The sequence below is a fragment of the Hemitrygon akajei genome, chromosome 3, assembly GCF_048418815.1.
Source record: "Hemitrygon akajei chromosome 3, sHemAka1.3, whole genome shotgun sequence".
NCBI lineage: Eukaryota > Metazoa > Chordata > Chondrichthyes > Myliobatiformes > Dasyatidae > Hemitrygon > Hemitrygon akajei.
The window spans coordinates 161,696,900-161,722,379 of record NC_133126.1 but is presented as its reverse complement, the minus strand read 5'-3'; the positions used below and the strand labels follow the sequence as shown (position 1 = coordinate 161,722,379).

General features: G+C 45.5%; 1 protein-coding gene across 1 annotated transcript in view; it reads left to right on the top strand.

The window, feature by feature from the left end:
* xxylt1 (xyloside xylosyltransferase 1) overlaps nucleotides 1-25,480 on the top strand; it is a 152,372-nt gene that overhangs the window by 7,543 nt on the left and 119,349 nt on the right. The window contains exon 2 of the mRNA XM_073041181.1: nucleotides 21,976-22,123. Coding sequence (XP_072897282.1) covers nucleotides 21,976-22,123 — 148 coding nt within the window. The remainder of the gene's footprint in view (nucleotides 1-21,975; nucleotides 22,124-25,480) is intronic.

Genomic DNA, 25,480 nt, shown 5'->3' with positions numbered 1-25,480 from the left:
ATTGAACACTACCTGAGTACTAATATAAAATTTCTGTTTTTGTGCTGTTTATTTAACTTAACTATTTAGGATGCATATAATTACTGTAATTCAGTTTTTTTCTATATTTCTAATATATTGCATTGTACTGCTGCCACAAATTTCATGACACATGCTGGTGATATTAAACCTGACTCTGAAATATAAACAAAGAAACAGAATTAGATTTATTACCACTAGCATGTGTCATGAAATTTGTTGTTTTATACCAGTAGCACATTTCAGTACCTAATTAAAAACAACTAAATTACAATAAGAAGTGTGCACTTAAAATACAGACACTTCACTACATCTGCAGTTGTTTAAAGGCCAGCTGGAAAACTTGCTAAAAAGTGAAAAGCATAGCTTTAAGGAGTTTAAAGGGGATGCAAGAGACAAGTTTAAAAAAAAATAAACCCAGTGGCAGGTGCCTGGAACATGGTGGATACATCAGCTTTGTTTAGAATACATTTAGACAGGCATGTGAACGGGGATTAGAGGAATATGGTGAGATTAGCTTAATTTGCCATCATGGTTGACACAGACACTATGGGCCTGTTGCTGTGCTGTATGTTCCATTCCAATTTAATCAGCCCATTTACTCTGTCAATTTTTTTCAGTTAACTACTTCAATATTTCTTTATGTTCCTCTATCAAGGTATTCAGTGGAATAATACTTCATCTCATCAGTTTTCTACGAGTCTGTGGTGGCCAGTGGTATCATGTTTGCTGTTGTGTGCTGGGGCAGCAGGCTGAGGGTAGCAGACACCAACAGAATCAACAAACTCATTCGTAAGGCCAGTGATGTTGTGGGGGTGGAACTGGACTCTCTGACAGTGGTGTCTGAAAAGAGGATGCTGTCCAAGTTGCATGCCATCTTGGACAACCATCCACTCCATAATGTACTGGTTAGGCACAGGAGTACATTCAGCCAGAGACTCATTCCACCGAGATGCAACACTGAGCGTCATAGGAAGTCATTCCTACCTGTGGCCATCAAACTTTACAACTCCTTCCTCGGAGTGTCAGACACCCTGAGCCAATAGGCTGGTCCTGGACTTATTTCCACTTGGCATGATTAACTTATTATTTAATTATTTATGCTTTTATATTTCTATATTTCTACGCTATTCTTGGTGCGGCTGTAATGAAACCCAATTTCCCTCGGGATCAATAAAGTATGTCTGTCTGTCTGTTTTTGTTTACAGTATTTCTTATCTATTTTAATACAGTTAGATTTATTTCAAGGCTTATTTTTCTGAGTTGAAGAACCAGACCTGATATTCCCCTACTGTGTAAAAAGGATTGTTATGGTCATTTTGAGCTTGTGCCCTGTATACAATCAATGAAATATCAAGCCTACTATCACATGATTGTACAAGGCCTTTTGAGTTGTTGAATACTGTAGAGAAGGAGCTCTTGTCTTGGATGGCAGTAGGGACTTGGGGAAATCTAATTCTGGGCTTTTATATTGAAACTTAATTATTACTGTTAAGAAGCACAAGTCTGAAGTAGAATGACAGGATGGAGAAAATAAAAAAAAATACATTGAAAAATATATAAATCACAAGATTGAAATAGGCCAGGAAGTAGCAGTCTATTCAGTTGGCTTTATTGTGGTTTCCCTGATTCCATTAGGCTGCTGGTGCAAGCAGACTTTAACCCCTTTCCAGAATAGGAGAACCAGAACAGAATTGGTTTGCGTGTGTGAGAATTGCCCCTCAGCTTTTGGTAGGTGTGTTTTGGATTTCTTTGGCGTGAGGGGTATAACTTTTACTGTTTGTTTCTAACATACTCCCTTTATTTTGGATGTTGTGAGCCTGGACACTTGATGGTGCTGTTGGACAGAGGGGAATAACATCAAATCAAACGACTGATTGGGCAGCCTGCTGGGGGATGGACTGGATGGAGTTCTGAAGCTGCCGGTCCTTCCCTCTGACTGGTGCTTTCCCTCTGACCACACCATGCAGTGTGCAAGTTGTGGACAAACTGGAGGTCAGACTGAGCTCGGGCATCACAAATAGGAAGTGAAGGAATTTATTCATAGTTGTTCAGTGTATTTTAACTCAACTAATTTATAAAAGTGTTATTTAAATCCTAAGAGACATTTAAAATCTCTGAATACTAGAAATTTAAACAGCAAGATGTGCTTTGAACAGCATGGCTGTTGAGGTGATGGAGATTTGCCTGCTGCTGGTGAACTGCTTGCAATGTGCTCGGTCTCCCGGGGACTTTCTTCAGCTTGGCTGTCTTCAGAGCAATGGGCTGAGCACCACTTGGTTCCGTTGTAACAAATGGAGGCGGGTAATGGCGATAAAGGCGACGTTGTATTGTAACGGGTGGTAACCTCTTTTTCACAATTTAGGCATGCCTGTAATCATGCATTTGACATCAACTCAGTTTTGACTTTGAACACATTTTATGTGTGAATTTATTGCGAATTTGTGACCAGTTCAGAGAGAACTTCAGCACTGGTTGTTTGGAATGAGTTTAAACTGTGACTTTTCTCCTTGTCCTCGTCTCGTGTCCCAGTATTTCAAAGGCACAGTTCTGCTTGAATTGACGTGGAATTCATTGAAGTTCTACATTTATTTTGAGTGTCCACATGTTGTTGCTGGAAATGTCAGGAAATACAACTCGCATCACTTTCAAGAATAGAGGCATTGAATAGAGCAAGTTTTTGATCTGTTGAATACAGTCGCAGTTGTAGAATACTGTCTCGTATTGGATCAGTGCTGGAGATATGATTATTTTGCAGTGATACTTTGATAACGACAGGAATACTTGTTTAATCTTTGACATTATGGCAAGTTTTTGCTTGAATGAATGTGGTGCGTAGAGTATTTTTTTCAATAAAGGCTATTCATTTAGCAATTTGCTATGGCATTACCCCATCGTTGAAATCCAGTAAGATCCATTTAGAAAGTCAGCATCTCCTGCTCCAGCAATAGATGGAAATATCCTTTTCATCAGTTGAATATATGCAACTAATTCCTGACCACCACAGAAAGCTCTTCCAATTGTATTAAAGTTTTGCAATCTGAATGGAACTTGAAAAAGAGCCATTAAACAAATATTAAGAAAGATTCCTTACAAAAGCCACCAGCTGTGGTTTACTTATTTGGTTAAGGGCACTTCCATGTTAGACATAGAAACTAGATGTACAAATGGAAAATTTTAGAAAATGCCTGTTAGTGGTGGTCGCCTGGAACAGATTATGGAATACTTTTCTCCTTTGGAAATCAGAAATAAAATGTGATGTGCTGTGCTTTCCTGCAAATTAACAGGTTTACCCACCAAAATATAAAACTGGTTCAGTTGCCACGGCATGTTAGAAAAAAAAACATATTTGCAGCCCTGTCCTCCAGGAGCTAGTTTGTTTCATTTTGCAGAAATTGATTCCAATGGGAGGAGCTGATGTTTCAATCACTGACCAGTTATCCTGCAAATGGAAAAGCTGAAAGCCAGCTAACCGTGCCAAGAGTTGTATACAGGTATCTATTTTTGAACTGCGGAGTAATTGTTGGCATTGTCAGTGGATAAATGCTTAATGTGCTCATACTACATTCATTGCCATGCTGTTTTAGCAGAAATACTTACCCTTTTAAAAAAAATCTGCATTTCAAGAGCAAAGAGCTGCCGTCGAATCACTCCACAGGACAGCTGAACAGCTGTACCCCCGCTCCACTGACCTGACTTAATCCAACCTTGTATGCTGTCTGTCTGTGTGCAGTTTTGCACATTCTCCCTGTGGTCGTGTCGGCTTACTCGAGCTTTAGTTTCTTCTAGCATCCCAAAGATATAAAGCTGATAGGAATGAATTGGTGACTGAATGGTTGCCAGTGTGTATGAGTCATAGAACCCGTGGGAGGTTTGATGGGAATTTGGGGTGAATAAAATGCCATCAGTGTGTGGAATTAAGTCAAGTCAGACACCGTATAATTTCAATCAGCTGTTTCTTCTTTATTGCGACTTCAGCCGGCAAGAGATCCAAGATCTACAGTAGGCTAGAATCACCCTCTTGCCGATCGGACCTTTCTCCTAGGATCTCTACCTTGCATACAGATACCATCCCTTTTATACAGGTATTTTGCAGAACTTCCAACAGTTACAGCAACTTTTGAGTTACTTCCCCTTAAGCAGTCAGCACAGCAAGGGTCCATATTTGTCCATATTTTAGCCTCGTATGCAGTGCAAAGCCTGCTCTGACAGTTTTGACAATAGGTTAATTATAAAGCAGGAACACTCTTAAACAAAAAAGAAACAATACAGTCTGCCATACTTCTCATACGTGACTAACTAAAATTACTATTTCAACAGAACAGCTAAAACCTTTTAGCCTTAAATTGGGACAATAATGCACCAAAAAATCCTTTAGCTGTAAAAGGGAATAAGAGAGTACCTCCATTCCATTATCATTCCCTCCTTTTTATCATTTGATGGTAAATTTTATAACAACCCATCCTATTCACAACAAGCTACAGTGCACTTTGCAAAAATTGCTGCTATTAGAATTAAAACCATTATCATTATCACATGTAAAAACATTCCCCGGGAATCTCCAAGAAGGTTAAAAGGCCAAGGCCACATTCCCTTTCCATCCGTAAACCCATGCATCCTTTCTCCAATTTTCTGAATCTCCTGAGTGACGTACTGAGAGAGGTCTGTAATATTAGAGGCCACATCAGGAATGTATGTACAACATTCCTTCCCTATAACAGTGCAAGTCCCTCCTTGTTCTGCTAGCAATAAATCCGAAGCCATTCTATTCCGTAAAGCTACCATCCTTAAGGCTATTATCTCAGCAGTCAAATCTGTAATCTCAGTCTGAACATAGTTAAAACTTTTGCAGTGCTATTTGCTAATTCCTCCAATGCGGCTGCCAAATGGATTATTTCCCGGGAGTTTCGAGCTGCCCCATAAGCGGGAAGTGCTATCATCCAAAATCTTTCACTTTCTGTAATTCCTCTCTTCTGTCACTGAAACTGAGCATATTGTGAAATGTGAGCTAGTGAATATATAGAGGGCACTATATAAGCCAAGTAGCAACATCCCATCCAGTCTTCTGCCGTGTTTGTCCCCTCGTCGCCAGGCCCCAAAAGGCCCTGACAGCCAGGGATATGCCTTTCTGCCACATACCAAATAGGTCCCATTAATGGCATACAGAGGGGGGGGGGGGTCTGTCTTCACCTCTGTACAAGTGCTATTTCCCAGAAATGTCCCTTCTTTCCCTCCAGTTCGACAATAGCAAGTTCCGGTCACCTTTCCGATAGCACGGGTAAGGTGTAGGGAAGGCCTCTCAGCCCCAGCTGTGGGTATTCGTAAATTCCAGCCCCGGAAGCACAGGCATCCACACTCCCGTAGGATCTGTACGCTCTGCCTGCCGCTTTCTAGCCTTAGCCATGGCATCACTCCTGTCACTGTAGTCTGGTCTGGCTTTGTCAGATTAAAATCCTGCATAAACCAGACAGACAGCATTTCGCTGCCGTTCAAGGGCACCCCACTCCAGAGGCATTCCTGATCCTGCGTGTTGGGGTAGATGGGCCCATACCCAGCAAGCTGACTGCCTTATCCGTCTTGCGTGAGTGTGGCACAGGGAAAGAAAAGTATTTGTTTGGAGCCCTGAGGGAAAGTGTACAATAAGCAAAAAGAGTAACAGAACAGGCTTTTTTTTTAACTAATCGTCTTCTGGTGACGATTTTGCACTCCGGTGAATCCATCTTGGTTGTCCGTCCACCTCCATGGCTGTGGGTGTGGGTAGGGTCCTTTCCACCGAGTGTCCGGTTTCTATCTGTCCCAGTTCCTTATCAAGACAAAGTCTCCAGGATTAACGGCGGCATAATCCCCTTTAGCTAGATCCTTGTCCTGTTGGTGGGCCTGGCAAACCTGGGAATGCAGACTTGGGAAAATTTTGGTTAGCCTACACAAATATTTTCCCATCTCCACCCCTAGGGTCTGCATATCTAGTGTATCAGGGAGGGGAGAAGTTAACCCCGGTGTCCATGGGGTATGCATAGGCTTTCCATAAATGATTTCTGCTGGGGTAGTCCAGTTTTGGTCGAGGGGGTTACTCATGTGAAACAATGCCAGAGGTAAGATCTTAAGCCAGTTTAGTCCGGTTTCTTGCGTGAGTTTAGTTAGCTTACCTTTTAAGGTTCCATTTGCTCATTGCACTATAGCAGCTGGTGAGCACAGTGAAATTGCTGCTTTATTCCCAGTTCTTTACAAATTTTCTCATTTATTTTTGCAATAAAATGAGGTCCATTATCAGAGCTTATGGACTCTGGTAGCCCGTAATGAGGAATCACTTCTCTCAACAATATTTTTACAACCGTCATAGCAGTGTTATCAGTAGTGGGTATAGCTTCTATCCACCTGCTGGATACGTCTACTGTTACCAAGCAATATTTATAACAATGCACCCTGGGCAGTTCAATAAAATCATGTTGCAGACAAGAGAAAGGTCCACCTGGCAAGGGGGTCTTCCCGGGGGCACAAGATACCCCTTTCCCAGCATTCACCTTTTCACACAATAGGCATGCCTTTACCCGCTTTGTACACAATAGGCATGCCTTTACCCGCTTTGTACACAATAGGCATGCCTTTACCCACTTTTCACACAATAGGCAGGCCTTTACCCACTTTGTACACAATAGGCATGCCTTTACCCACTTTTCACACAATAGGCATGCCTTTACCCGCTTTTCACACAATAGGCATGCCTTTACCCACTTTGTACACAATAGGCATGCCTTTACCCACTTTTCACACAATAGGCAGGCCTTTACCCACTTTGTACACAATAGACATGCCTTTACCCACTTTTCACACAATAGGCAGGCCTTTACCCACTTTGTACACAATAGGCATGCCCTTACCCACTTTGTACACAATAGGCATGCCCTTACCCACTTTTCACACAATAGGCATGCCTTTACCCACTTTGTACACAATAGGCATGCATTTACCCACTTTGTACACAATAGGCATGCCTTTACCCGCTTTGTACACAATAGGCATGCCTTTACCCACTTGGTACACAATAGGCATGCATTTACCCACTTTGTACACAATAGGCATGCCTTTACCCGCTTTGTACACAATAGGCATGCCTTTACCCACTTTTCACACAATAGGCATGCCTTTACCCGCTTTGTACACAATAGGCATGCCTTTACCCGCTTTTCACACAAAAGGCATGCCTTTACCCGCTTTTCACACAAAAGGCATGCCTTTACCCGCTTTATACACAATAGGCATGCCTTTACCCACTTTGTACACAATAGGCATGCCTTTACCCGCTTTGTACACAATAGGCATGCCTTTACCCGCTTTGTACACAAAAGGCATGCCTTTACCCGCTTTTCACACAAAAGGCATGCCTTTACCCGCTTTATACACAATAGGCATGCCTTTACCCACTTTGTACACAATAGGCATGCCTTTACCCGCTTTGTACACAATAGGCATGCCTTTACCCGCTTTGTACACAATAGGCATGCCTTTACCCACTTTGTACACAATAGGCATGCCTTTACCCGCTTTGTACACAATAGGCATGCCTTTACCCGCTTTTCACACAATAGGCATGCCTTTACCCGCTTTGTACACAATAGGCATGCCTTTACCCGCTTTGTACACAATAGGCATGCCTTTACCCGCTTTGTACACAATAGGCATGCCTTTACCCACTTTTCACACAATAGGCATGCCTTTACCCGCTTTTCACACAATAGGCATGCCTTTACCCGCTTTGTACACAATAGGCATGCCTTTACCCACTTTGTACACAATAAGCATGCCTTTACCCGCTTTGTACACAATAGGCATGCCTTTACCCGCTTTTCACACAATAGGCATGCCTTTACCCGCTTTGTACACAATAGGCATGCCTTTACCCACTTTGTACACAATAGGCATGCCTTTACCCGCTTTGTACACAATAGGCATGCCTTTACCCGCTTTGTACACAATAGGCATGCCTTTACCCGCTTTGTACACAATAGGCATGCCTTTACCCGCTTTTCACACAATAGGCATGCCTTTACCCGCTTTTCACACAATAGGCATGCCTTTACCCGCTTTGTACACAATAGGCATGCCTTTACCCGCTTTTCACACAATAGGCATGCCTTTACCCACTTTGTACACAATAGGCATGCCTTTACCCGCTTTGTACACAATAGGCATGCCTTTACCCGCTTTTCACACAATAGGCATGCCTTTACCCACTTTGTACACAATAGGCATGCCCTTACCCGCTTTTCACACAATAGGCATGCCTTTACCCGCTTTTCACACAATAAGCATGCCTTTACCCGCTTTGTACACAATAGGCATGCCTTTACCCGCTTTGTACACAATAAGCATGCCTTTACCCGCTTTGTACACAATAAGCATGCCTTTACCCGCTTTGTACACAATAAGCATGCCTTTACCCGCTTTGTACACAATAGGCATGCCTTTACCCACTTTGTACACAATAGGCATGCCTTTACCCGCTTTTCACACAATAAGCATGCCTTTACCCGCTTTGTACACAATAGGCATGCCTTTACCCACTTTGTACACAATAGGCATGCCCTTACCCGCTTTGTACACAATAAGCATGCCTTTACCCGCTTTGTACACAATAGGCATGCCTTTACCCGCTTTGTACACAATAGGCATGCCTTTACCCGCTTTTCACACAATAGGCATGCCTTTACCCGCTTTGTACACAATAAGCATGCCTTTACCCGCTTTGTATACAATAGGCATGCCTTTACCCACTTTGTACACAATAGGCATGCCTTTACCCGCTTTGTATACAATAGGCATGCCTTTACCCGCTTTTCACACAATAGGCATGCCTTTACCCGCTTTTCACACAATAGGCATGCCTTTACCCGCTTTGTACACAATAAGCATGCCTTTACCCGCTTTGTATACAATAGGCATGCCTTTACCCACTTTGTACACAATAGGCATGCCTTTACCCGCTTTGTATACAATAGGCATGCCTTTACCCACTTTGTACACAATAGGCATGCCTTTACCCGCTTTGTACACAATAAGCATGCCTTTACCCACTTTGTACACAATAGGCATGCCTTTACCCGCTTTGTACACAATAGGCATGCCTTTACCCGCTTTGTACACAATAGGCATGCCTTTACCCGCTTTGTACACAATAGGCAGGCCTTTACCCGCTTTGTACACAATAGGCATGCCTTTACCCGCTTTGTACACAATAAGCATGCCTTTACCCACTTTGTACACAATAGGCATGCCTTTACCCGCTTTGTACACAATAAGCATGCCTTTACCCGCTTTGTACACAATAGGCATGCCTTTACCCACTTTGTACACAATAGGCATGCCTTTACCCGCTTTGTACACAACAGGCATGCCTTTACCCGCTTTGTACACAATAAGCATGCCTTTACCCGCTTTGTACACAATAGGCATGCCTTTACCCACTTTGTACACAATAAGCATGCCTTTACCCGCTTTGTACACAATAGGCATGCCTTTACCCGCTTTGTACACAATAGGCATGCCTTTACCCGCTTTGTACACAATAGGCATGCCTTTACCCACTTTTCACACAATAGGCATGCCTTTACCCGCTTTTCACACAATAGGCATGCCTTTACCCGCTTTTCACACAATAGGCATGCCTTTACCCGCTTTTCACACAATAGGCATGCCTTTACCCGCTTTGTACACAATAGGCATGCCTTTACCCGCTTTGTACACAATAGGCATGCCTTTACCCACTTTGTACACAATAGGCATGCCTTTACCCGCTTTTCACACAATAGGCATGCCTTTACCCGCTTTGTACACAATAGGCATGCCTTTACCCGCTTTGTACACAATAGGCATGCCTTTACCCGCTTTGTACACAATAGGCATGCCTTTACCCGCTTTGTACACAATAGGCATGCCCTTACCCGCTTTGTACACAATAGGCATGCCCTTACCCGCTTTGTACACAATAGGCATGCCCTTACCCGCTTTGTACACAATAGGCATGCCTTTACCCGCTTTGTACACAATAGGCATGCCTTTACCCGCTTTGTACACAATAGGCATGCCTTTACCCGCTTTGTACACAATAGGCATGCCTTTACCCGCTTTTCACACAATAGGCATGCCTTTACCCGCTTTGTACACAATAGGCATGCCTTTACCCGCTTTTCACACAACAGGCATGCCTTTACCCACTTTGTACACAATAGGCATGCCTTTACCCACTTTGTACACAATAGGCAGGCCTTTACCCGCTTTTCACACAATAAGCATGCCTTTACCCACTTTGTACACAATAGGCATGCCTTTACCCGCTTTGTACACAATAGGCATGCCTTTACCCACTTTGTACACAATAGGCATGCCTTTACCCGCTTTGTACACAATAGGCATGCCTTTACCCACTTTGTACACAATAGGCATGCCTTTACCCACTTTTCACACAATAGGCAGGCCTTTACCCACTTTGTACACAATAGGCATGCCTTTACCCGCTTTGTACACAATAGGCATGCCTTTACCCGCTTTGTACACAATAGGCATGCCTTTACCCGCCTTTCACACAATAGGCAGGCCTTTACCCACTTTGTACACAATAGGCATGCCTTTACCCACTTTTCACACAATAGGCAGGCCTTTACCCACTTTGTACACAATAGGCATGCCTTTACCCGCTTTTCACACAATAGGCATGCCTTTACCCGCTTTTCACACAATAGGCATGCCTTTACCCACTTTGTACACAATAGGCAGGCCTTTACCCGCTTTTCACACAATAGGCAGGCCTTTACCCGCTTTTCACACAATAGGCAGGCCTTTACCCGCTTTTCACACAATAGGCATGCCTTTACCCGCTTTGTACACAATAGGCATGCCTTTACCCACTTTGTACACAATAGGCAGGCCTTTACCCACTTTGTACACAATAGGCAGGCCTTTACCCGCTTTTCACACAATAGGCAGGCCTTTACCCGCTTTTCACACAATAGGCAGGCCTTTACCCGCTTTTCACACAATAGGCATGCCTTTACCCGCTTTGTACACAATAGGCATGCCTTTACCCGCTTTGTACACAATAGGCATGCCTTTACCCACTTTTCACACAATAGGCAGGCCTTTACCCACTTTGTACACAATAGGCATGCCTTTACCCGCTTTTCACACAATAGGCATGCCTTTACCCACTTTTCACACAATAGGCATGCCTTTACCCGCTTTGTACACAATAGGCATGCCTTTACCCGCTTTGTACACAATAGGCATGCCTTTACCCGCTTTTCACACAATAGGCAGGCCTTTACCCGCTTTTCACACAATAGGCAGGCCTTTACCCACTTTGTACACAATAGGCATGCCTTTACCCACTTTGTACACAATAGGCATGCCTTTACCCGCTTTTCACACAATAGGCAGGCCTTTACCCACTTTGTACACAATAGGCATGCCTTTACCCGCTTTTCAGCTGCTGGTTGGAAATCAGAGTGCTGCCAGGATTGTAATAATGTAGCTACCATTCCCTCCTTGTCCAGGTGGGTACAATTGTGTACATAATCAATCAAAACGGGTAAAAAAAAAGCATTTGGAACGCAAACCTGTCCCGCAGGGGTCAGCCACAGTTGAGTGTCTTTGTCATAGTGGCATCCCATCTGGGACCATGATTGCGCTCCTCAGCAGGGCATCCCGCTGAAATGCACAAATTTCCCCTATGTCTGGCGTACCCGTTCACTGTGACTCTTGAACTGTGGCTTCTTTACTTCCCGGGGGTACAATAAGTGGCTGGTGGAGAGTGGATTGTTTTGCCACTGCATCGGCTCGAACGTTTCCCCTTGACACCTCATTGCCAGCCCGTGTATGGGCAGCACATTTAATAACAGCCACTCGGGGGGGGAGGGGGGCTGAAGATCCTGTAATAAATGAGGAGCATATAGGGCATTGCTAACAGGCTGTCCTGTGGAAGTTAGAAATCCCCGATGTTCCCACAGGGCGCCATAGTCATGTGCAACGCCAAAGGCGTAGCGAGAGTCAGTATAAATATTGACCAGTTTGTCTTTAGCAAGTACATAGGCGCAGGTGAGGGCATAAAGTTCTGCCTTTTGAGCCGATATAGGGGTTTCGAAAGATCCTTGTTCAATGATTGTGGAGTCGGTGACAATAGCATATCCGGAGCAGTGTTGGCCAGTGGGGCTGACAAAGGAAGTGGCGTCAGCGTAGAACTGGAGGTCGGCATTGGAAAGTGGTAGATCAGTCAGATCTTCTCGTGTGGAGGTAAAAATTTGATTATGTAAAAGGCAGTCGTGTGTTGGAGCGTCTAAGGGCTGCGGTGGGTCATGTAAGAAGGTGGCAGGGTTCAGAGTTATGCAGTGGACGAAGGTCAGCAGAGGATTATACAGGAGAGCCACCTCGTATTGGCTTTGCCGGGCTTGCGTCAGATAGTGAGCCTGGCACGCTATCGCTAGCAATCAATACATCATCTATATACTGTACCACGGTTGAGCTGCAGGGTTTGTGAAGGGTCTGTGAAAACAGCGTCGGAGAGTGGATGAACCATTGAGGCAAGTGAGCCCAGGTACACTGTTGTCCTTGATACGTCAAAGCAAACAAGTATTGTGAATCCAGATGCAGTGGTACTGCAAAAAATGAAGCTTAAGGTGGCCCATGGGGAGGGGATTCTGTCCTTGATTGATGGGGACAATTTGCCCTCCAATGGGGTCTGGTTCCCTGTGACCAGGATCTACTATTAGGTCTTCCTCGGTTTCCCTTCCAGGGTCCTAGCTGAAAGGGCTTAGTGGGTGGGTACCGTTGAATCGGTCCCTGAGGTAGCTTCTTCCCTCCCTGTGGCAACTTATCCCATCCAGTATATTGACCCCACTCTGCCACGTCAGGGTTGGGGAACGGAGGGTAGGGCCAGTCGGGGTATCTCTGGTCAGGATTCTCGGGCTCCTCCCAACCATCCAAGAGATCTCCTTGCCCCCCTACCTTCTGCCTTCGAGGTCATTGGACGTATTCAGTCTTCATCTGAAGTTTAGATCGTGATTTAGACTCGCTCTAACCATTTCAATAATATACAACATCCCGTCTCATCTGAGTTCGAGGATTGTCGGACCAATCCATGTTGTTAGTCCGAATTATATCTACAACACTAGGAGGGACACACTGCAATAACGTAGCATTAAACAGGGCGAATCTTGTCCTTGATTAAAAGCCGAATCACCAGCAAAGGTCCTGTAACAGGAAACAAAACGTTCCCAATACTTTCCGCCTCTAAAACTTTATTGTCATTCCAACCATACATCAGCTCTGCAGGGCAGAATGAGACAGCGTTTCCCAGGGGCAGTGCAATCATAACATAACAAACACAACAATAAATAGTAAACACAACAATAAATAGTAAAGCACAACAGCCACATGTCAGTTAAAAACAAGTTATAAGTGTCCAGTGCAAGTTAAAAGTTTCCAAAGCAGAGTCAGGTAGAGCAGCTATTTAGCAGTCTGACTGCCTGTGGGAGGAAGCTGTTTAGTAGCCTTGTGGTTTTAGTTTTGATGCTCCTGTAACGTTTACCTGATGGCAGAAGAACAAACAGTTCATGGAGAGGGTGTGAGGGGTCTTTAATGATGTACCGTGTCTTCTGGAGGCATCGACTCTGAAAGAGGTCTTGGACGGAAGGTAGGGAGACCCCAATAACCTTCTCTGCTCCCCTAACCACCCTCTGCAAGGCTTTTTTGTTGGCAGCACTGCAGCTGGAGTACCAGGTTGTGATGCAAAAGGTCAGCACACTCTCAACCACGCCTCCGATTAATATTTACTGGTTGCTGAAGTGCTTGAATCCAGTGATTAGTTCAGTTACCAGGATCAGGGACCTTTCATTCCAAATCCTCATGAGTTTGATCCGGTCCTGTACCACCACTCATTTGTTTCAACCATTTACCTTTTTCTTCTGGGGATAGGATCATACAACATAACCCAAATAAGTCTTTAGTAGTGCCCCCATACATTGGATAGTACTCCGGATATACTGAGCAAACTGAGCTGGCTTTTCCTTATGGTCTGGGGCTTGATTCATGATCATAATTATCTCTTGGCATTTCCAAGAGACATAAACCTCAATAGTTGTTTTATTATTTCCTTGTACTCCTGCTCGTGGATTAGGCAGTTATCTAATCGGGTATTGTCCTGGGGGGCTAGTCTGGACCTCCTCCATTTGCTGAGTAAGTTCTGTCACTTCTTCCTTCTGACCTCCATTCTGAATTTCTTGAACTCAATTTTATTCGCTCCTCTAAAGTTTAATGGTACTCCTCATTATAAGGTGGAGGAGGTGGATGGGGGGCAGATGGGCGTAAGGATGGGCCCGGAGCTATCGGGATTCCAGGAAGGGTTCCCCACTCCTCATCTGTCTCATTCCCCGAGTCTCCAAGCAGGGTTGGTGTGCTGGACATTGAGTCAGGATCCCGGGACCCTTTCGGTCTTTCCTTGCAGTGCTGCAGTCTCAGCCCTTCCTTCCTATCCTCTTCACCCTTCTGCTGCTCTTCCTTTTCCTTGTCCCATCTAGCCATTCACATTCAGCTTTGAGGGTCTCCCAACCTTTGGAAGTTCCGTCAGACGTACATACTCCTATCCCCCTATCACAGGCATTATTCCTCCAAGTGGCCAGTAAGGTAGTATTCCATTTTACACCTGCCTTATCTTTCCATTCCTTCATCAGGGACTTCCATTTTTTCCCCACAGCCCCTCTTCCAGATTAAATTAACTGCTTGTTCACATGACTCTAAATCCCAAGTTCCCCCGGGGGCCAAATATCAGATCCCAAATGTTCAGTAAGTGCAAAACTTAATCTTCGTAAATCGTCCTCTGATTTAGGTAATCTTTCACACATACTTTGAAGGGGAGATCCCTTTCCAGCTGTATCAAGGGCCTGTCCCATTGTTGCCCTTTTTATATTACCAGTTATTATTTATCAAGTCAGGTCAAAGTCAAGTTCATTTATATCGCATATTTAAAAACAACCCATGTTCACTAGCTAAAATCACAAATACATGAAACACAGACAAACCAACAAGGCAAATAGCTTATAGGCACAAAATACTCAACACAAGGGCCTAGGCACAAGCCAAAAAAAATCACTGTTCATGCCACTGGGTGGGAAATTTAGCCAGCCTGCCTCCCCCTTAATCAATTTCAACTGGCCATATTATCAGGAGGTCAGGTCCGTCAGGTAGCAGTGGCCGCCTCTCCTGACTGGGGTCCCCAGTCCCGACTCTTTCCTTAGGAACAATGCAGAATACCCAATGTCACCCGCAGCCTTTAGTTCTCACAAAAACTGCTAGCCTATTTTCTGTTAACATTCACAAAAAAGCAACTCTCACATACTCTGGAGGCCTTTCCTCCTTTATCCTGAACTTGTCTCATCAAATTCCAACCGGCCATATCCAGTCTCAACCGGCCATATCCAGTCTCAGCCGGCCATATCCAGTCCCAGCCGGCCATATCCAGTCCCAGCCGGCCATATCCAGTCCCAGCCGGCCATATCCAGTCCCAGCCGGCCATATCCAGTCCCAACCGGCCATATCCAGTCCCAACCGGCCATATCCAGTCCCAACCGGCCATATCCAGTTTCATCAAATTCCAACCGGCCATATCCAGTCTCATCAAATTCCAACCGGCCATATCCAGTCTCATCAAATTCCAACCGGCCATATCCAGTCTCAACCGGCCATATCCAGTCCCAACCGGCCATATCCAGTTTCATCAAATTCCAACCGGCCATATCAAGTCTCATCAAATTCCAACCGGCCATATCCAGTCTCATCAAATTCCAACCGGCCACATCAAGTCTCAACTGGCCATATCCAGTCTCAACCAGCCATATCTTCCTGAGACGTACACTTATTTATGTTAACATTTCCGGTGTCACCCGCAGCAACCTCACAAAAACAATCTCTTACCTTAACTCTAGTCTTCAAACTGACATCTGATCCCGTCAAGGTACCGGTCTCAATGGGCGAGGGGCAGAATGCTCGGTCGGACACAAGGAGTAGCCAGAGGTAAACTACCTCGGGTTGCCCTGCCGCTCAATTGTGTTCGATTCGAGCCGCCTGTCGCTTATTCAGCTCAGAGAGATGTTCCCTATGTTGGGACCCGAGGTATGGCACCAAAATGTGGAATTAAGTCAAGTCAGACACCGTATAATTTTGATCAACCGTTTCTTCTTTATTGCGACTTCAGCCGGCGAGAGATCCGAGATCTACGGTAGGCTAGAATCACCCTCTTGTCTACTGGACCTTTCTCCTAGGATCTCTATCTTACATACAGATACCATCCCTTTTATACAGGTATTTTGCAGAACTTCCAACAGTTACAACAGCTTTTGAGTTACTTCCCCTTAAGCAACCAGCACAGCGAGGGTCCATATTTGTCCATATTTTCACTTCGTATGCAGATCTAGGTACAAAGCCTGCTCTGACAGTTTTGACCAGTGGTTAATTACAAAGCAGGAACACTCTTAAACAAAAAGGGAACAATACAGTCTGCCATACTTTGCATACGTGACTAACTAAAATTTGCTATTTCAGCAGAACAGCTAACAACCTTTTAGCCTTAAAAGGGGACAATAATGCACCAGAAAAATCCTTTAGCTGTAAAAGGGAATAAGACAGTACCTCCATTCCATTATCAAGTGTAAATGGATCCGATAGTTGATGTGGACCGGAGGGCCTGATTCCATGCTGTGTGTCTCTACAGCTAATTGGAACTTGTCCTCTGAACGTGTTTAAACAGAATATTGTGTATTACAGCTGGGTGACCTCACTTCTGGAGTAAAATACAAAGTTAGGTTGTGCATTGTGCCTGGTACATCTCCCATTATCTTTGTCATTCATGTAAAGTGCTGTGGTATGTTTTACTTTGTTTGAGGGGCTGTAGCAATGAGGGTTTGTTTCTTGGAACCAGGTGCCCAGTATAGAATGGACAAACCCTAACCTGTGGGTAAGGATGCAAATACTAAGTGAGGCTTTTTTTTAGTCATTCTATAAGTTTTGGTGGGTCTACTTGTGTGGCAGTGAAAGATAACAGCTTTCAGTAAAGCTGGTTTGTAATTGGTGGATTTAACACTGCAGTTTGACTTGCATGTTGCACAGGTAGGTTCCCTGTGAGGCCTGGTCTAATAACTTAACAGCTGATCTTCAAGAGGGGTTGCCATCTTGTGAAGGGCCTGTACTTGCTATTGATGACTCTAGCTCAGAATACACATTGTCATATGATGTTTTATCTAGCACCATATACAAAAACAGTGAACGTGTTTGCTAATAATTGACTCGAGGAAATTTAAGTGTTTTAAGACCATTTGGAAGGGTCGCTATCTCTTCGTTTTTGACCTTCAGACTAACAATTGAACATGAGCTCTGTAAGTCATTGTCATTTGTCCATTTTGCCTGTGGTGTTTTGGGTGAAGTTTTCAGTCTTCATTGACCATCCGTTTTATTAATTCAGGTTATGATGCTTAAAGATTTGTCAAGTTGGCAGGGTTATTTGTATCTCGTTTTCTTACAACATAGAAGTCAAGTCAAGTCAACTTTTATTGTCATTTCGACCATAACTGCTGGTACAGTATACAGTAAAAATGAGACAACGTTTTTCAGGACCATGGTTTACATGACACAGTACAAAAAAACTAGACTGAACTACGTAATAAAAAAAACACAGAGAAAGCTACACTGGACTACAGACCTACACTGGACTGCATAAAGTGCACAAAAACAGTGCAGGCATTACAAAAATAATAAACAGGACAGTAGGGCAAGGTGTCAGTCCAGGCTTCGGGTATTGAGGGGTCTGATAGCTTGGGGTAAGAAACTGTTACATAGTCTGGTCATGAGAGCCCGAATGCTTCGGAGCCTTTTCCCAGACGGCAGGAGGGAGAAGAGATTGTATGAGGGGTGCATGGGGTCCTTCATAATGCTGTTTCCTTTGCGGATGCAGCGTGTAGTGTAAATATCCGTGATGGCAGGAAGAGAGACCCCGATGATCTTCTCAGCTGACCTCACTATCCGCTGCAGGGTCTTGCGATCCGAGATGGTGCAATTTCCGAACCAGGCAGTGATGCAGCTGCTCAGGATGCTCTCAATACAACGCCTGTAGAATGTGATGAGGATGGGGGGTGGGAGATGGACTTTCCTCAGCCTTCGCAGAAAGTAGAGATGCGGCTGGGCTTTCTTTGCTATGGAGCTGGTGTTGAGGGACCAGGTGAGATTCTCCGTCAGGTGAACACCAAGAAATTTGGTGCTCTTTACGATCTCTACCGAGGAGCCGTCGATGTTCAGTGGGGAGTGGTCACTCCATGCCCTCCTGAAATCAACAACCATCTCTTTTGTTTTGTTCACATTAAGAGACAGGTTGTTGGTTCTGCACCAGTCCGTTAGCCGCTGCACCTCCTCTCTGTAAGCTGACTCGTCGTTCTTGCTGATGACACCCATCACGGTCGTGTCATCGGTAAACTTGATGATGTGGTTTGAGCTGTGTGTTGCAGCACAGTTGTGGGTCAGCAGAGTGAACAGCAGTGGACTGAGCACGCAACCCTGGGGGACCCCGTGCTCAGTGTGATGGTGTTGGAGATGCTGCTCCTGATCCGGACTGACTGAGGTCTCCCAGTCAGGAAGTCTAGGATCCAGTTGCAGAGGGAGGTGTTCAGGCCCAGTAGGCTCAGCTTTCCAATCAGTTTCTGAGGGATGATTGTGTTGAATGCTGAACTAAAGTCTATGAACAGCATTCGAACGTATGTGTCTTTTTTGTCCAGGTGGGTTAGGGCCAGGTGGAGGGTGATGGCAATGGCGTCATCTGTTGAGCAGTTGGGACGGTACGCAAACTGCATGGGGGTCCAGTGAGGGGGGCAGCAGGGTCTTGATATGCCTCATGACGAGCCTCTCGAAACACTTCATGATGATGGATGTAAGTGCAACGGGACGGTAGTCATTTAGGCAGGACACTGAAGACTTCTTCGGCACGAGGACAATGGTGGCGGCCTTGAAGCACGTTGGAATGGTGCGCTGCTCATGGAGATGTTGAAGATGTCAGTGAGAACATCTGCTAGCTGGTCTGCACATCCTCTGTGCACTCTAACAGGGATGTTGTCTGATCCAGCAGCCTTCCGTGGGTTGACCCTGCACAGGGTTCTTCTCACGTCGGCCACAGAGAGACACAGCACCTGGTCATTTGTAGGAGGGGTGGACTTCCTCGCCGCCACGTCATTTTCTGTTTCAAACCGGGCGTAGAAGTTATTCAGCGCATCTGGGAGGGAGGCATCACCTGGACAGTCAGGTGATGTTGTCTTGTAATTGGTGATGTCCTGGATGCCCTTCCACATGCGCCGTGTGTCGCCACTGTCCTGGAAGTGGCTGTGGATTAGCTGGGCATGTGCACGCTTTGCCCCTCTGATGGCTCGGGAAAGTTTGGCCCTTGCTGTTGTTAGAGCTGCCTTGTCGTCTGCTCTGAAGGCGGAGTCGCGGGACCTCAGCAGCGCACGTGGCTCCACAGTCATCCATGGCTTCTGGTTGGCTTGTATAGTGATGGTCTTGGACAGAGTAACATCATCAATGCACTTGCTGATGTAGCTGGTCACTGATGCTGTGTACTCCTCTCAGTTGGTAGAGTTGTCATCGGTTGCAGCCTCCCTGAACGTGTGCCAGTCAGTGTGCTCAAAGCAGTCTTGAAGAGCAGAGATGGCTCCTGCTGGCCAGGTTTTCACCTGTTTCTGAACTGGTCTGGAGCGCCTGACGAGTGATCTGTATGCTGGGATTAGCATAACAGAGATGTGGTCTGAGTATCTGAGGTGGGGGCGGGGCTCTGCCCGGTACGCGTCAGGGATATTTGTGTAAACCAGGTCCAACGCGTTCTCCCCCCTCGTTGCAAAGTCCACATACTGATGGAATTTGGGGAGCACCGACTTAAGGTTCTCGTGGTTAAAATCACCGGCGACAATAAACAGACCATCAGGGTGTGCGTTCTGCAGTTCGCTAATAGCCCCGTACAGTTCACAGAGCGCCTCCTTAGCATTAGCGCTGGGGGGAATGTAGATACCGAATATAAGGACAGAGGTGAATTCCTGTGGCAAATAAAATGGTCTGCATCGAACTGCCACAAACTCCACTAGCGATGAGCAGTGTCTGGAAACCAGCACAGAGTTCTTACACCATTCTGTGTTGATGTAAACACACACACCGCCACCGTGAGCCTTACTGGAGACAGCTGCATCTCTGTCCGAACGAAACAAAGCTAGCTCGTCTAGCTGGATGGCAGCGTCCGAAATCCCATCAGTGAGCCATGTCTCTGTGAAGACAAACGCGGAGCAAACTCTGTACTCCCGCCAAGTATTACGTTGGAGTCGGATATAGTCCATTTTATTGTCCAGGGAGCGGACATTGGAGAGCAGAATGGATGGGCGAGCCGGCCGGCTAGGGTTTGCTTTTAGCCTGGCACGGGCCCCTGCCCGTTTGCCTCGCTTCTGCTTCCTCGCACATCGCTTTCGACGTCTCTATCTCCAGCTCCCAACATCAGGCAAGTCCGAGGATTGTAGGCCCGTTCCCCTCAGCAAGCCGACGTTGCGTAATTCAGCCAGCAGATCTTTATGGAGGTTTGTTTTTGGGCGATCTCTGTATTGTAGTAGTATCTGACGATGGTAGATAGCCGCTCTGTTATCCATGTGCCCTAATCGAAAATTGTGTATCAACCTTAAAATAGAAAATTAAATGAAAGTAACACCAGGTCTGAAAGGCCGCTGCTGCCGTGCCGCCTTGTGGGAGTAGAAGGAGATTGTGCAGCTTATTAAGGCTCTCGGAGCAATGGCGTTAATCCTGCTCCCCCGCATTTCCCTGTAACCTGTTCTTTTTTTGCATGTGCACATGCTCATTGTCTCCACCCTGATCCTCCCACCGTCCATCTGCATTCGGGTGAATTGCAGGCTTAGTCCAGCTGATGGGAGGAAACCAGAGCACCCAGGGAAGACTCGAGACTCCACACAGAGAGCACTGGAGAACAGGCCACTCTGCCACCCTCTTGAGGAAGATTTAAACAAACAAATGGAATTTATAAAGTTTATGGTTATAAAATACTCCTGCACTGAAAAGAGATTTCTGGAGTGCCTTTGTTCAGACTGGTGGCAGACAGATCAAGTGTGCTGTGATCCCACAATAAGACCATAAAACATGGGAGCAGAATTAGGCCATTTGGCCCATCAAGTTTGCTTCACCATTTGATCATGGCTGATTTATTACCCCTCTCAACCCCATTCTCCTGCTTACTCCCAATAACCCGATTCCATTGTTAATCAAGAATCTTCCAACTTTCACTTTAAATATACCCAATTTCTTGGCCTCCACATCCACTAGTGGCAACAAATTCCATAGTTTCACCACTCTGGCTAAATAAATACCTTCTCATCTCTGTCCTAAAGGATGTCTTTCTATTCTGAGGTAGTGCCCTCTTGTCCTAGACTCCCCCACATCCTCTCCCAGTACACTCTTATCTTTGGCTTTCAATACTCAATGCGATACCCCTCCCAAACAAGAGAAAATCTGCAGATGCTGGAAATCGGAGCAGCACACACAAAATGCTGGGGGAACTCAGCAGTCCAGGCAGCATCTATGGAAAAGAGTACAATTGACGTTTCGGGACGAAACCCTTCAGCAGGACTTCCACTCTTCTCTCCCCCCCCCCTCCCCATTCTTCTTAGCTCCAACGAGTACAGGCCCGATGTCGTTTCCTTGCTAACGCTGAACAATTGGTGTCAAGATGGAGTGATTGGGTGACCACAAGAATTAAGTAGAATTTACAAATGACAGATACTTGGGGCCACGAATGTCTTTGGCTAATGATGGTTTCAATATTTCCAGCACTGCTGCTGCCTTCTGTGTAAGTTGTGAAGCTTATAATGAACTGTATATTTTCCCTGACAGGTTTCATTCCATGATGTTGATGCCATGACTCAGAAGTTATTCCCTGTTGTTGAAGCAATGCAGAATCTCTTCAGTGCTGGCTCTGGCGCTTATTACAGTGATTCCATTTTCTTCCTGTCAGTTGCTATGCACAGAATCATGCCAGCAGGTAAACATTTGACTTGTTATCTGAGCAGTGGGTCTGTTGAAATGTCTTGGAATCAGTGAATGTTGAATGTTTGCTCTGTTAAATAATTCACCTAAGTATTTTCTTGTTCCACAGTGAATTTGGCTCATGCATGTATTAACATATTAGAAATGTGGCTTTGCATGTCATTAGGAAATATGCTGAAAATAGACTTTATTCATTGCAGAGATGTGTGTTGCTGGTGAGTTCAGTAATTATTGCCTCAGCCTAATTGTTCTATGGCACTGAGTCACTGCCTTGAACTGCTACCGACCTGGTGAGCACACACCCATTGTGCACATACAGGGTTTAAACCAGAGATGATTAAATAATGACGGTATATTTCTAAATTGGGATGGTGTGTGACTGGGCAACTGCAGGTGGTGCTGTTGCAAAGTGCTTGCTGCCCTTGACCTTGTTGGTAGAACGCACAGGTTTGAGACGAGCTGATGAAGTAATCTTGGTGTTAAATGTTTACTGGCAACCATCGGGCTGCTAGCGTAACGCCTTACACCGCCAGCCATTTGAGGTCCAATTCCTGCAGTTGTCTGTAAGGATTTGGTGCGTTCTCCCGGTAACCACGTGGGTTTCTTCTGGGTGCGTCAGCTTCCTACCACGTTACAGGGGGTTAAAAAGTAAATCGTAGGCGTACATGGTGACACTTGTGGCCTATTGCAGCACGTTCAGACTATGTTTGCATCAGGAACAAACAACACATTTCACTGAATGTTTCAATGTACATGTGAGAAATAAAGCTAATCTTTCAAGCGTCTGTAATCAAGCTGGCTCTGGAAGAGCTGGGCACTGATCAGCAGTCATGAGACAGCGCACCCTGGTGCCCTCCTGATCATCAACCATGCTCGCTTGCAGAAGTCTTTGACATCGTACTGTCTCTACCAAGAAGGCTGGTTGTGACGTCCTATTCCCGCACTTTTGGCAAGTCTGATCAGCCGGCTGTACTCCTACTCCCAGTGTACAGGCAGAGACTGGGGCCACAGCACCAGCGGTGAGGACTGCGAAGGTGTGGTCAAGGAGTGCTTACAGGACTGCTTTGAATCGGTGGACTGGACCATTGAAAAGGATTCATCTTTGGATCTGAATGAACATGCCACAGCCATCACCGGTTTCATCAAGTGCTATGTGGAAGAGGGTGCATCTCTGAGAACATACCGAGTCTTCCCACACTGGAAGTCCTAGACGAGCCTGGAAACTCAGTCTGTTGAGAACCACGTGTGTGGTGTTCACGACTGGCGATTCAGAACCCTTTTAGAAGTTCAAGTATGATCCACGGAAGCCCATTGTGAAGGGCAAAGGAAAATCCATCTGCATTTGTTACATTATTGTCGCCAAACAATTGATACTAGAGCATACAATCATCTCAGCGATATTTGATTCTGCGCTTCGCACAGTGGCACAATCTGACACCTGTGGCAGGGTTTGCATACCATTACTAACAGCACAGCTGGTAGTGATGCTTCACTCCCCAATGGGCTTCATGCTTTCTTTATATGCTTTGAAAGGGAGAATATCATTACGCCCGTGTCAATCCCCACAATATCTGCTGACCCAATGATCTCTCTCAGTGGTCTATGTCAGAACACCCTTCAAGAGGGTGAACACTTGCAAGGCATCAGGCCCTGATGTTGTACCTAGCACTAAAAACCTGTGCTGACCACTGTGGCTAGAGGGTTCAACGTCTCACTGCTGTGCTCTGTGGTTGCCACCTGCTTCAAAAGGGCATCGATTGTGCCAGTGCCCAACAAGAGCAGCTGCTTCAACCACTCTTACCTAGTTGCACGCACATTGACTGTGATGAAGTGCTCTGTGAGGTTGGTCATGGCTAAAATTAACTCCTGCCTCAGCAAGGATCTAGACTTGCTGCGATTTGCATCCTGCCACAAGAGGTCTACAGTGGAACAAACTCACTGGTTTGGACCACCTAGACAACAGCTGTTGCTGTTTTATCAATTGTAGTTTGGCATTCAACACTGTCATCCCCTCAGTACTAATCAGCAAACATCACAATCTGCCACTCTGCAACTGGATCCCCAATATCCTTTTCAGTGGATCAGTCGTCATACCTTCTCCTCACTGACAATCAGCAAAGGCGAACCATGAGGATGTGTGCTTAGTTCACTGCTCTAATCTCTTCTCACTCACGACGCTGCCTATAAATTAGCTGATGACGCTGCTGTTGTTGGCAGAATCTCAGATGGAGATGAGGAGGTACAGAAATTAGCTGAATTACTTGACTGACTGTTGTCGCAATAACAACTTTGCAGCCAGCGTCACCAGGACAAACGAATTGAGTGAAGACTTCAAGGGAGATGTGGGTTGGCAGTGGAAAGGTTCAGCAATTTCAAGACCCTGAGTCACAGGAGATTCTACAGATGCTGGAAATCTTGGGGAAACACACAAATTACAGGGGAAACTGAACGAACCAGGACTGATGAGTCTTGGCCCAAAATGTCGACAGTTTATTTTCTTCATAGACGCTGCCTGACCTACTGAGTTTCTCTAGCATTTTGTGTGTTAATTTTCTGGGATCAACAACTGAGAGGGTCAATCCTGGGCTCAACACATTGATGCAGTCAAGAAGAAGGCATGCCAGTCACTATACTTCCATTGGAGTTTGAGGAGATTTGGTACGTTGCCAAATCTCTGCAAGTATCCCATGGGGAGCATTCTGAATGGTTACATGATCACTGAAGGCTTCAATAAGCAGGATTGAAAAAGGCTGCAGAGGGATGCAGACCCAGCCAGCTTTATCATGGCACAACACACCTCACCTTCGAGGACACCTTCAAGAGGTGCCTCGAGGAAGTCATACCCTCACCTCCTGAAACTTGCCCACTTCTCGTTACTACCATCAGGGTGGAGGTTCAGGAGCCTGAAGACCCACCGAAAATTTTAGAAGATAGATGTTAGGCTGGCTAAACGTGGTTGTTCATGCTCCTGTCTGGAATTCAGTCCCTGTTCCACGCTGTGCCAAGGCTGCAAACTGGAACTGAGGGGTTTGGATCAACTCTAATCCAGGCATGTTTGCGCAGATTAACATGGAACTTGATAGTAGTGTCAACGGTATCTTCTACTTTGCTGATGGCGGAGTGGTAACCAGCAGATTGGATTTGTTACTGCTTTGTTAGTAGCAGGATACTCCTGGGCAATTGTCCTTACTGTTGTATCAATGCCAGTGTTGTTGATGTACTGGAACAGCCTGGCTAAAGGCAAGGCTTGTTCTGGAGCACAACTGTTCAGTCCTCAAAGCTGTTTCAAACCTACTGGCTAGTATGGTTGTTCAGCCTTGCCTTTGGCACTGGCGACCTGTCACTATTGTTT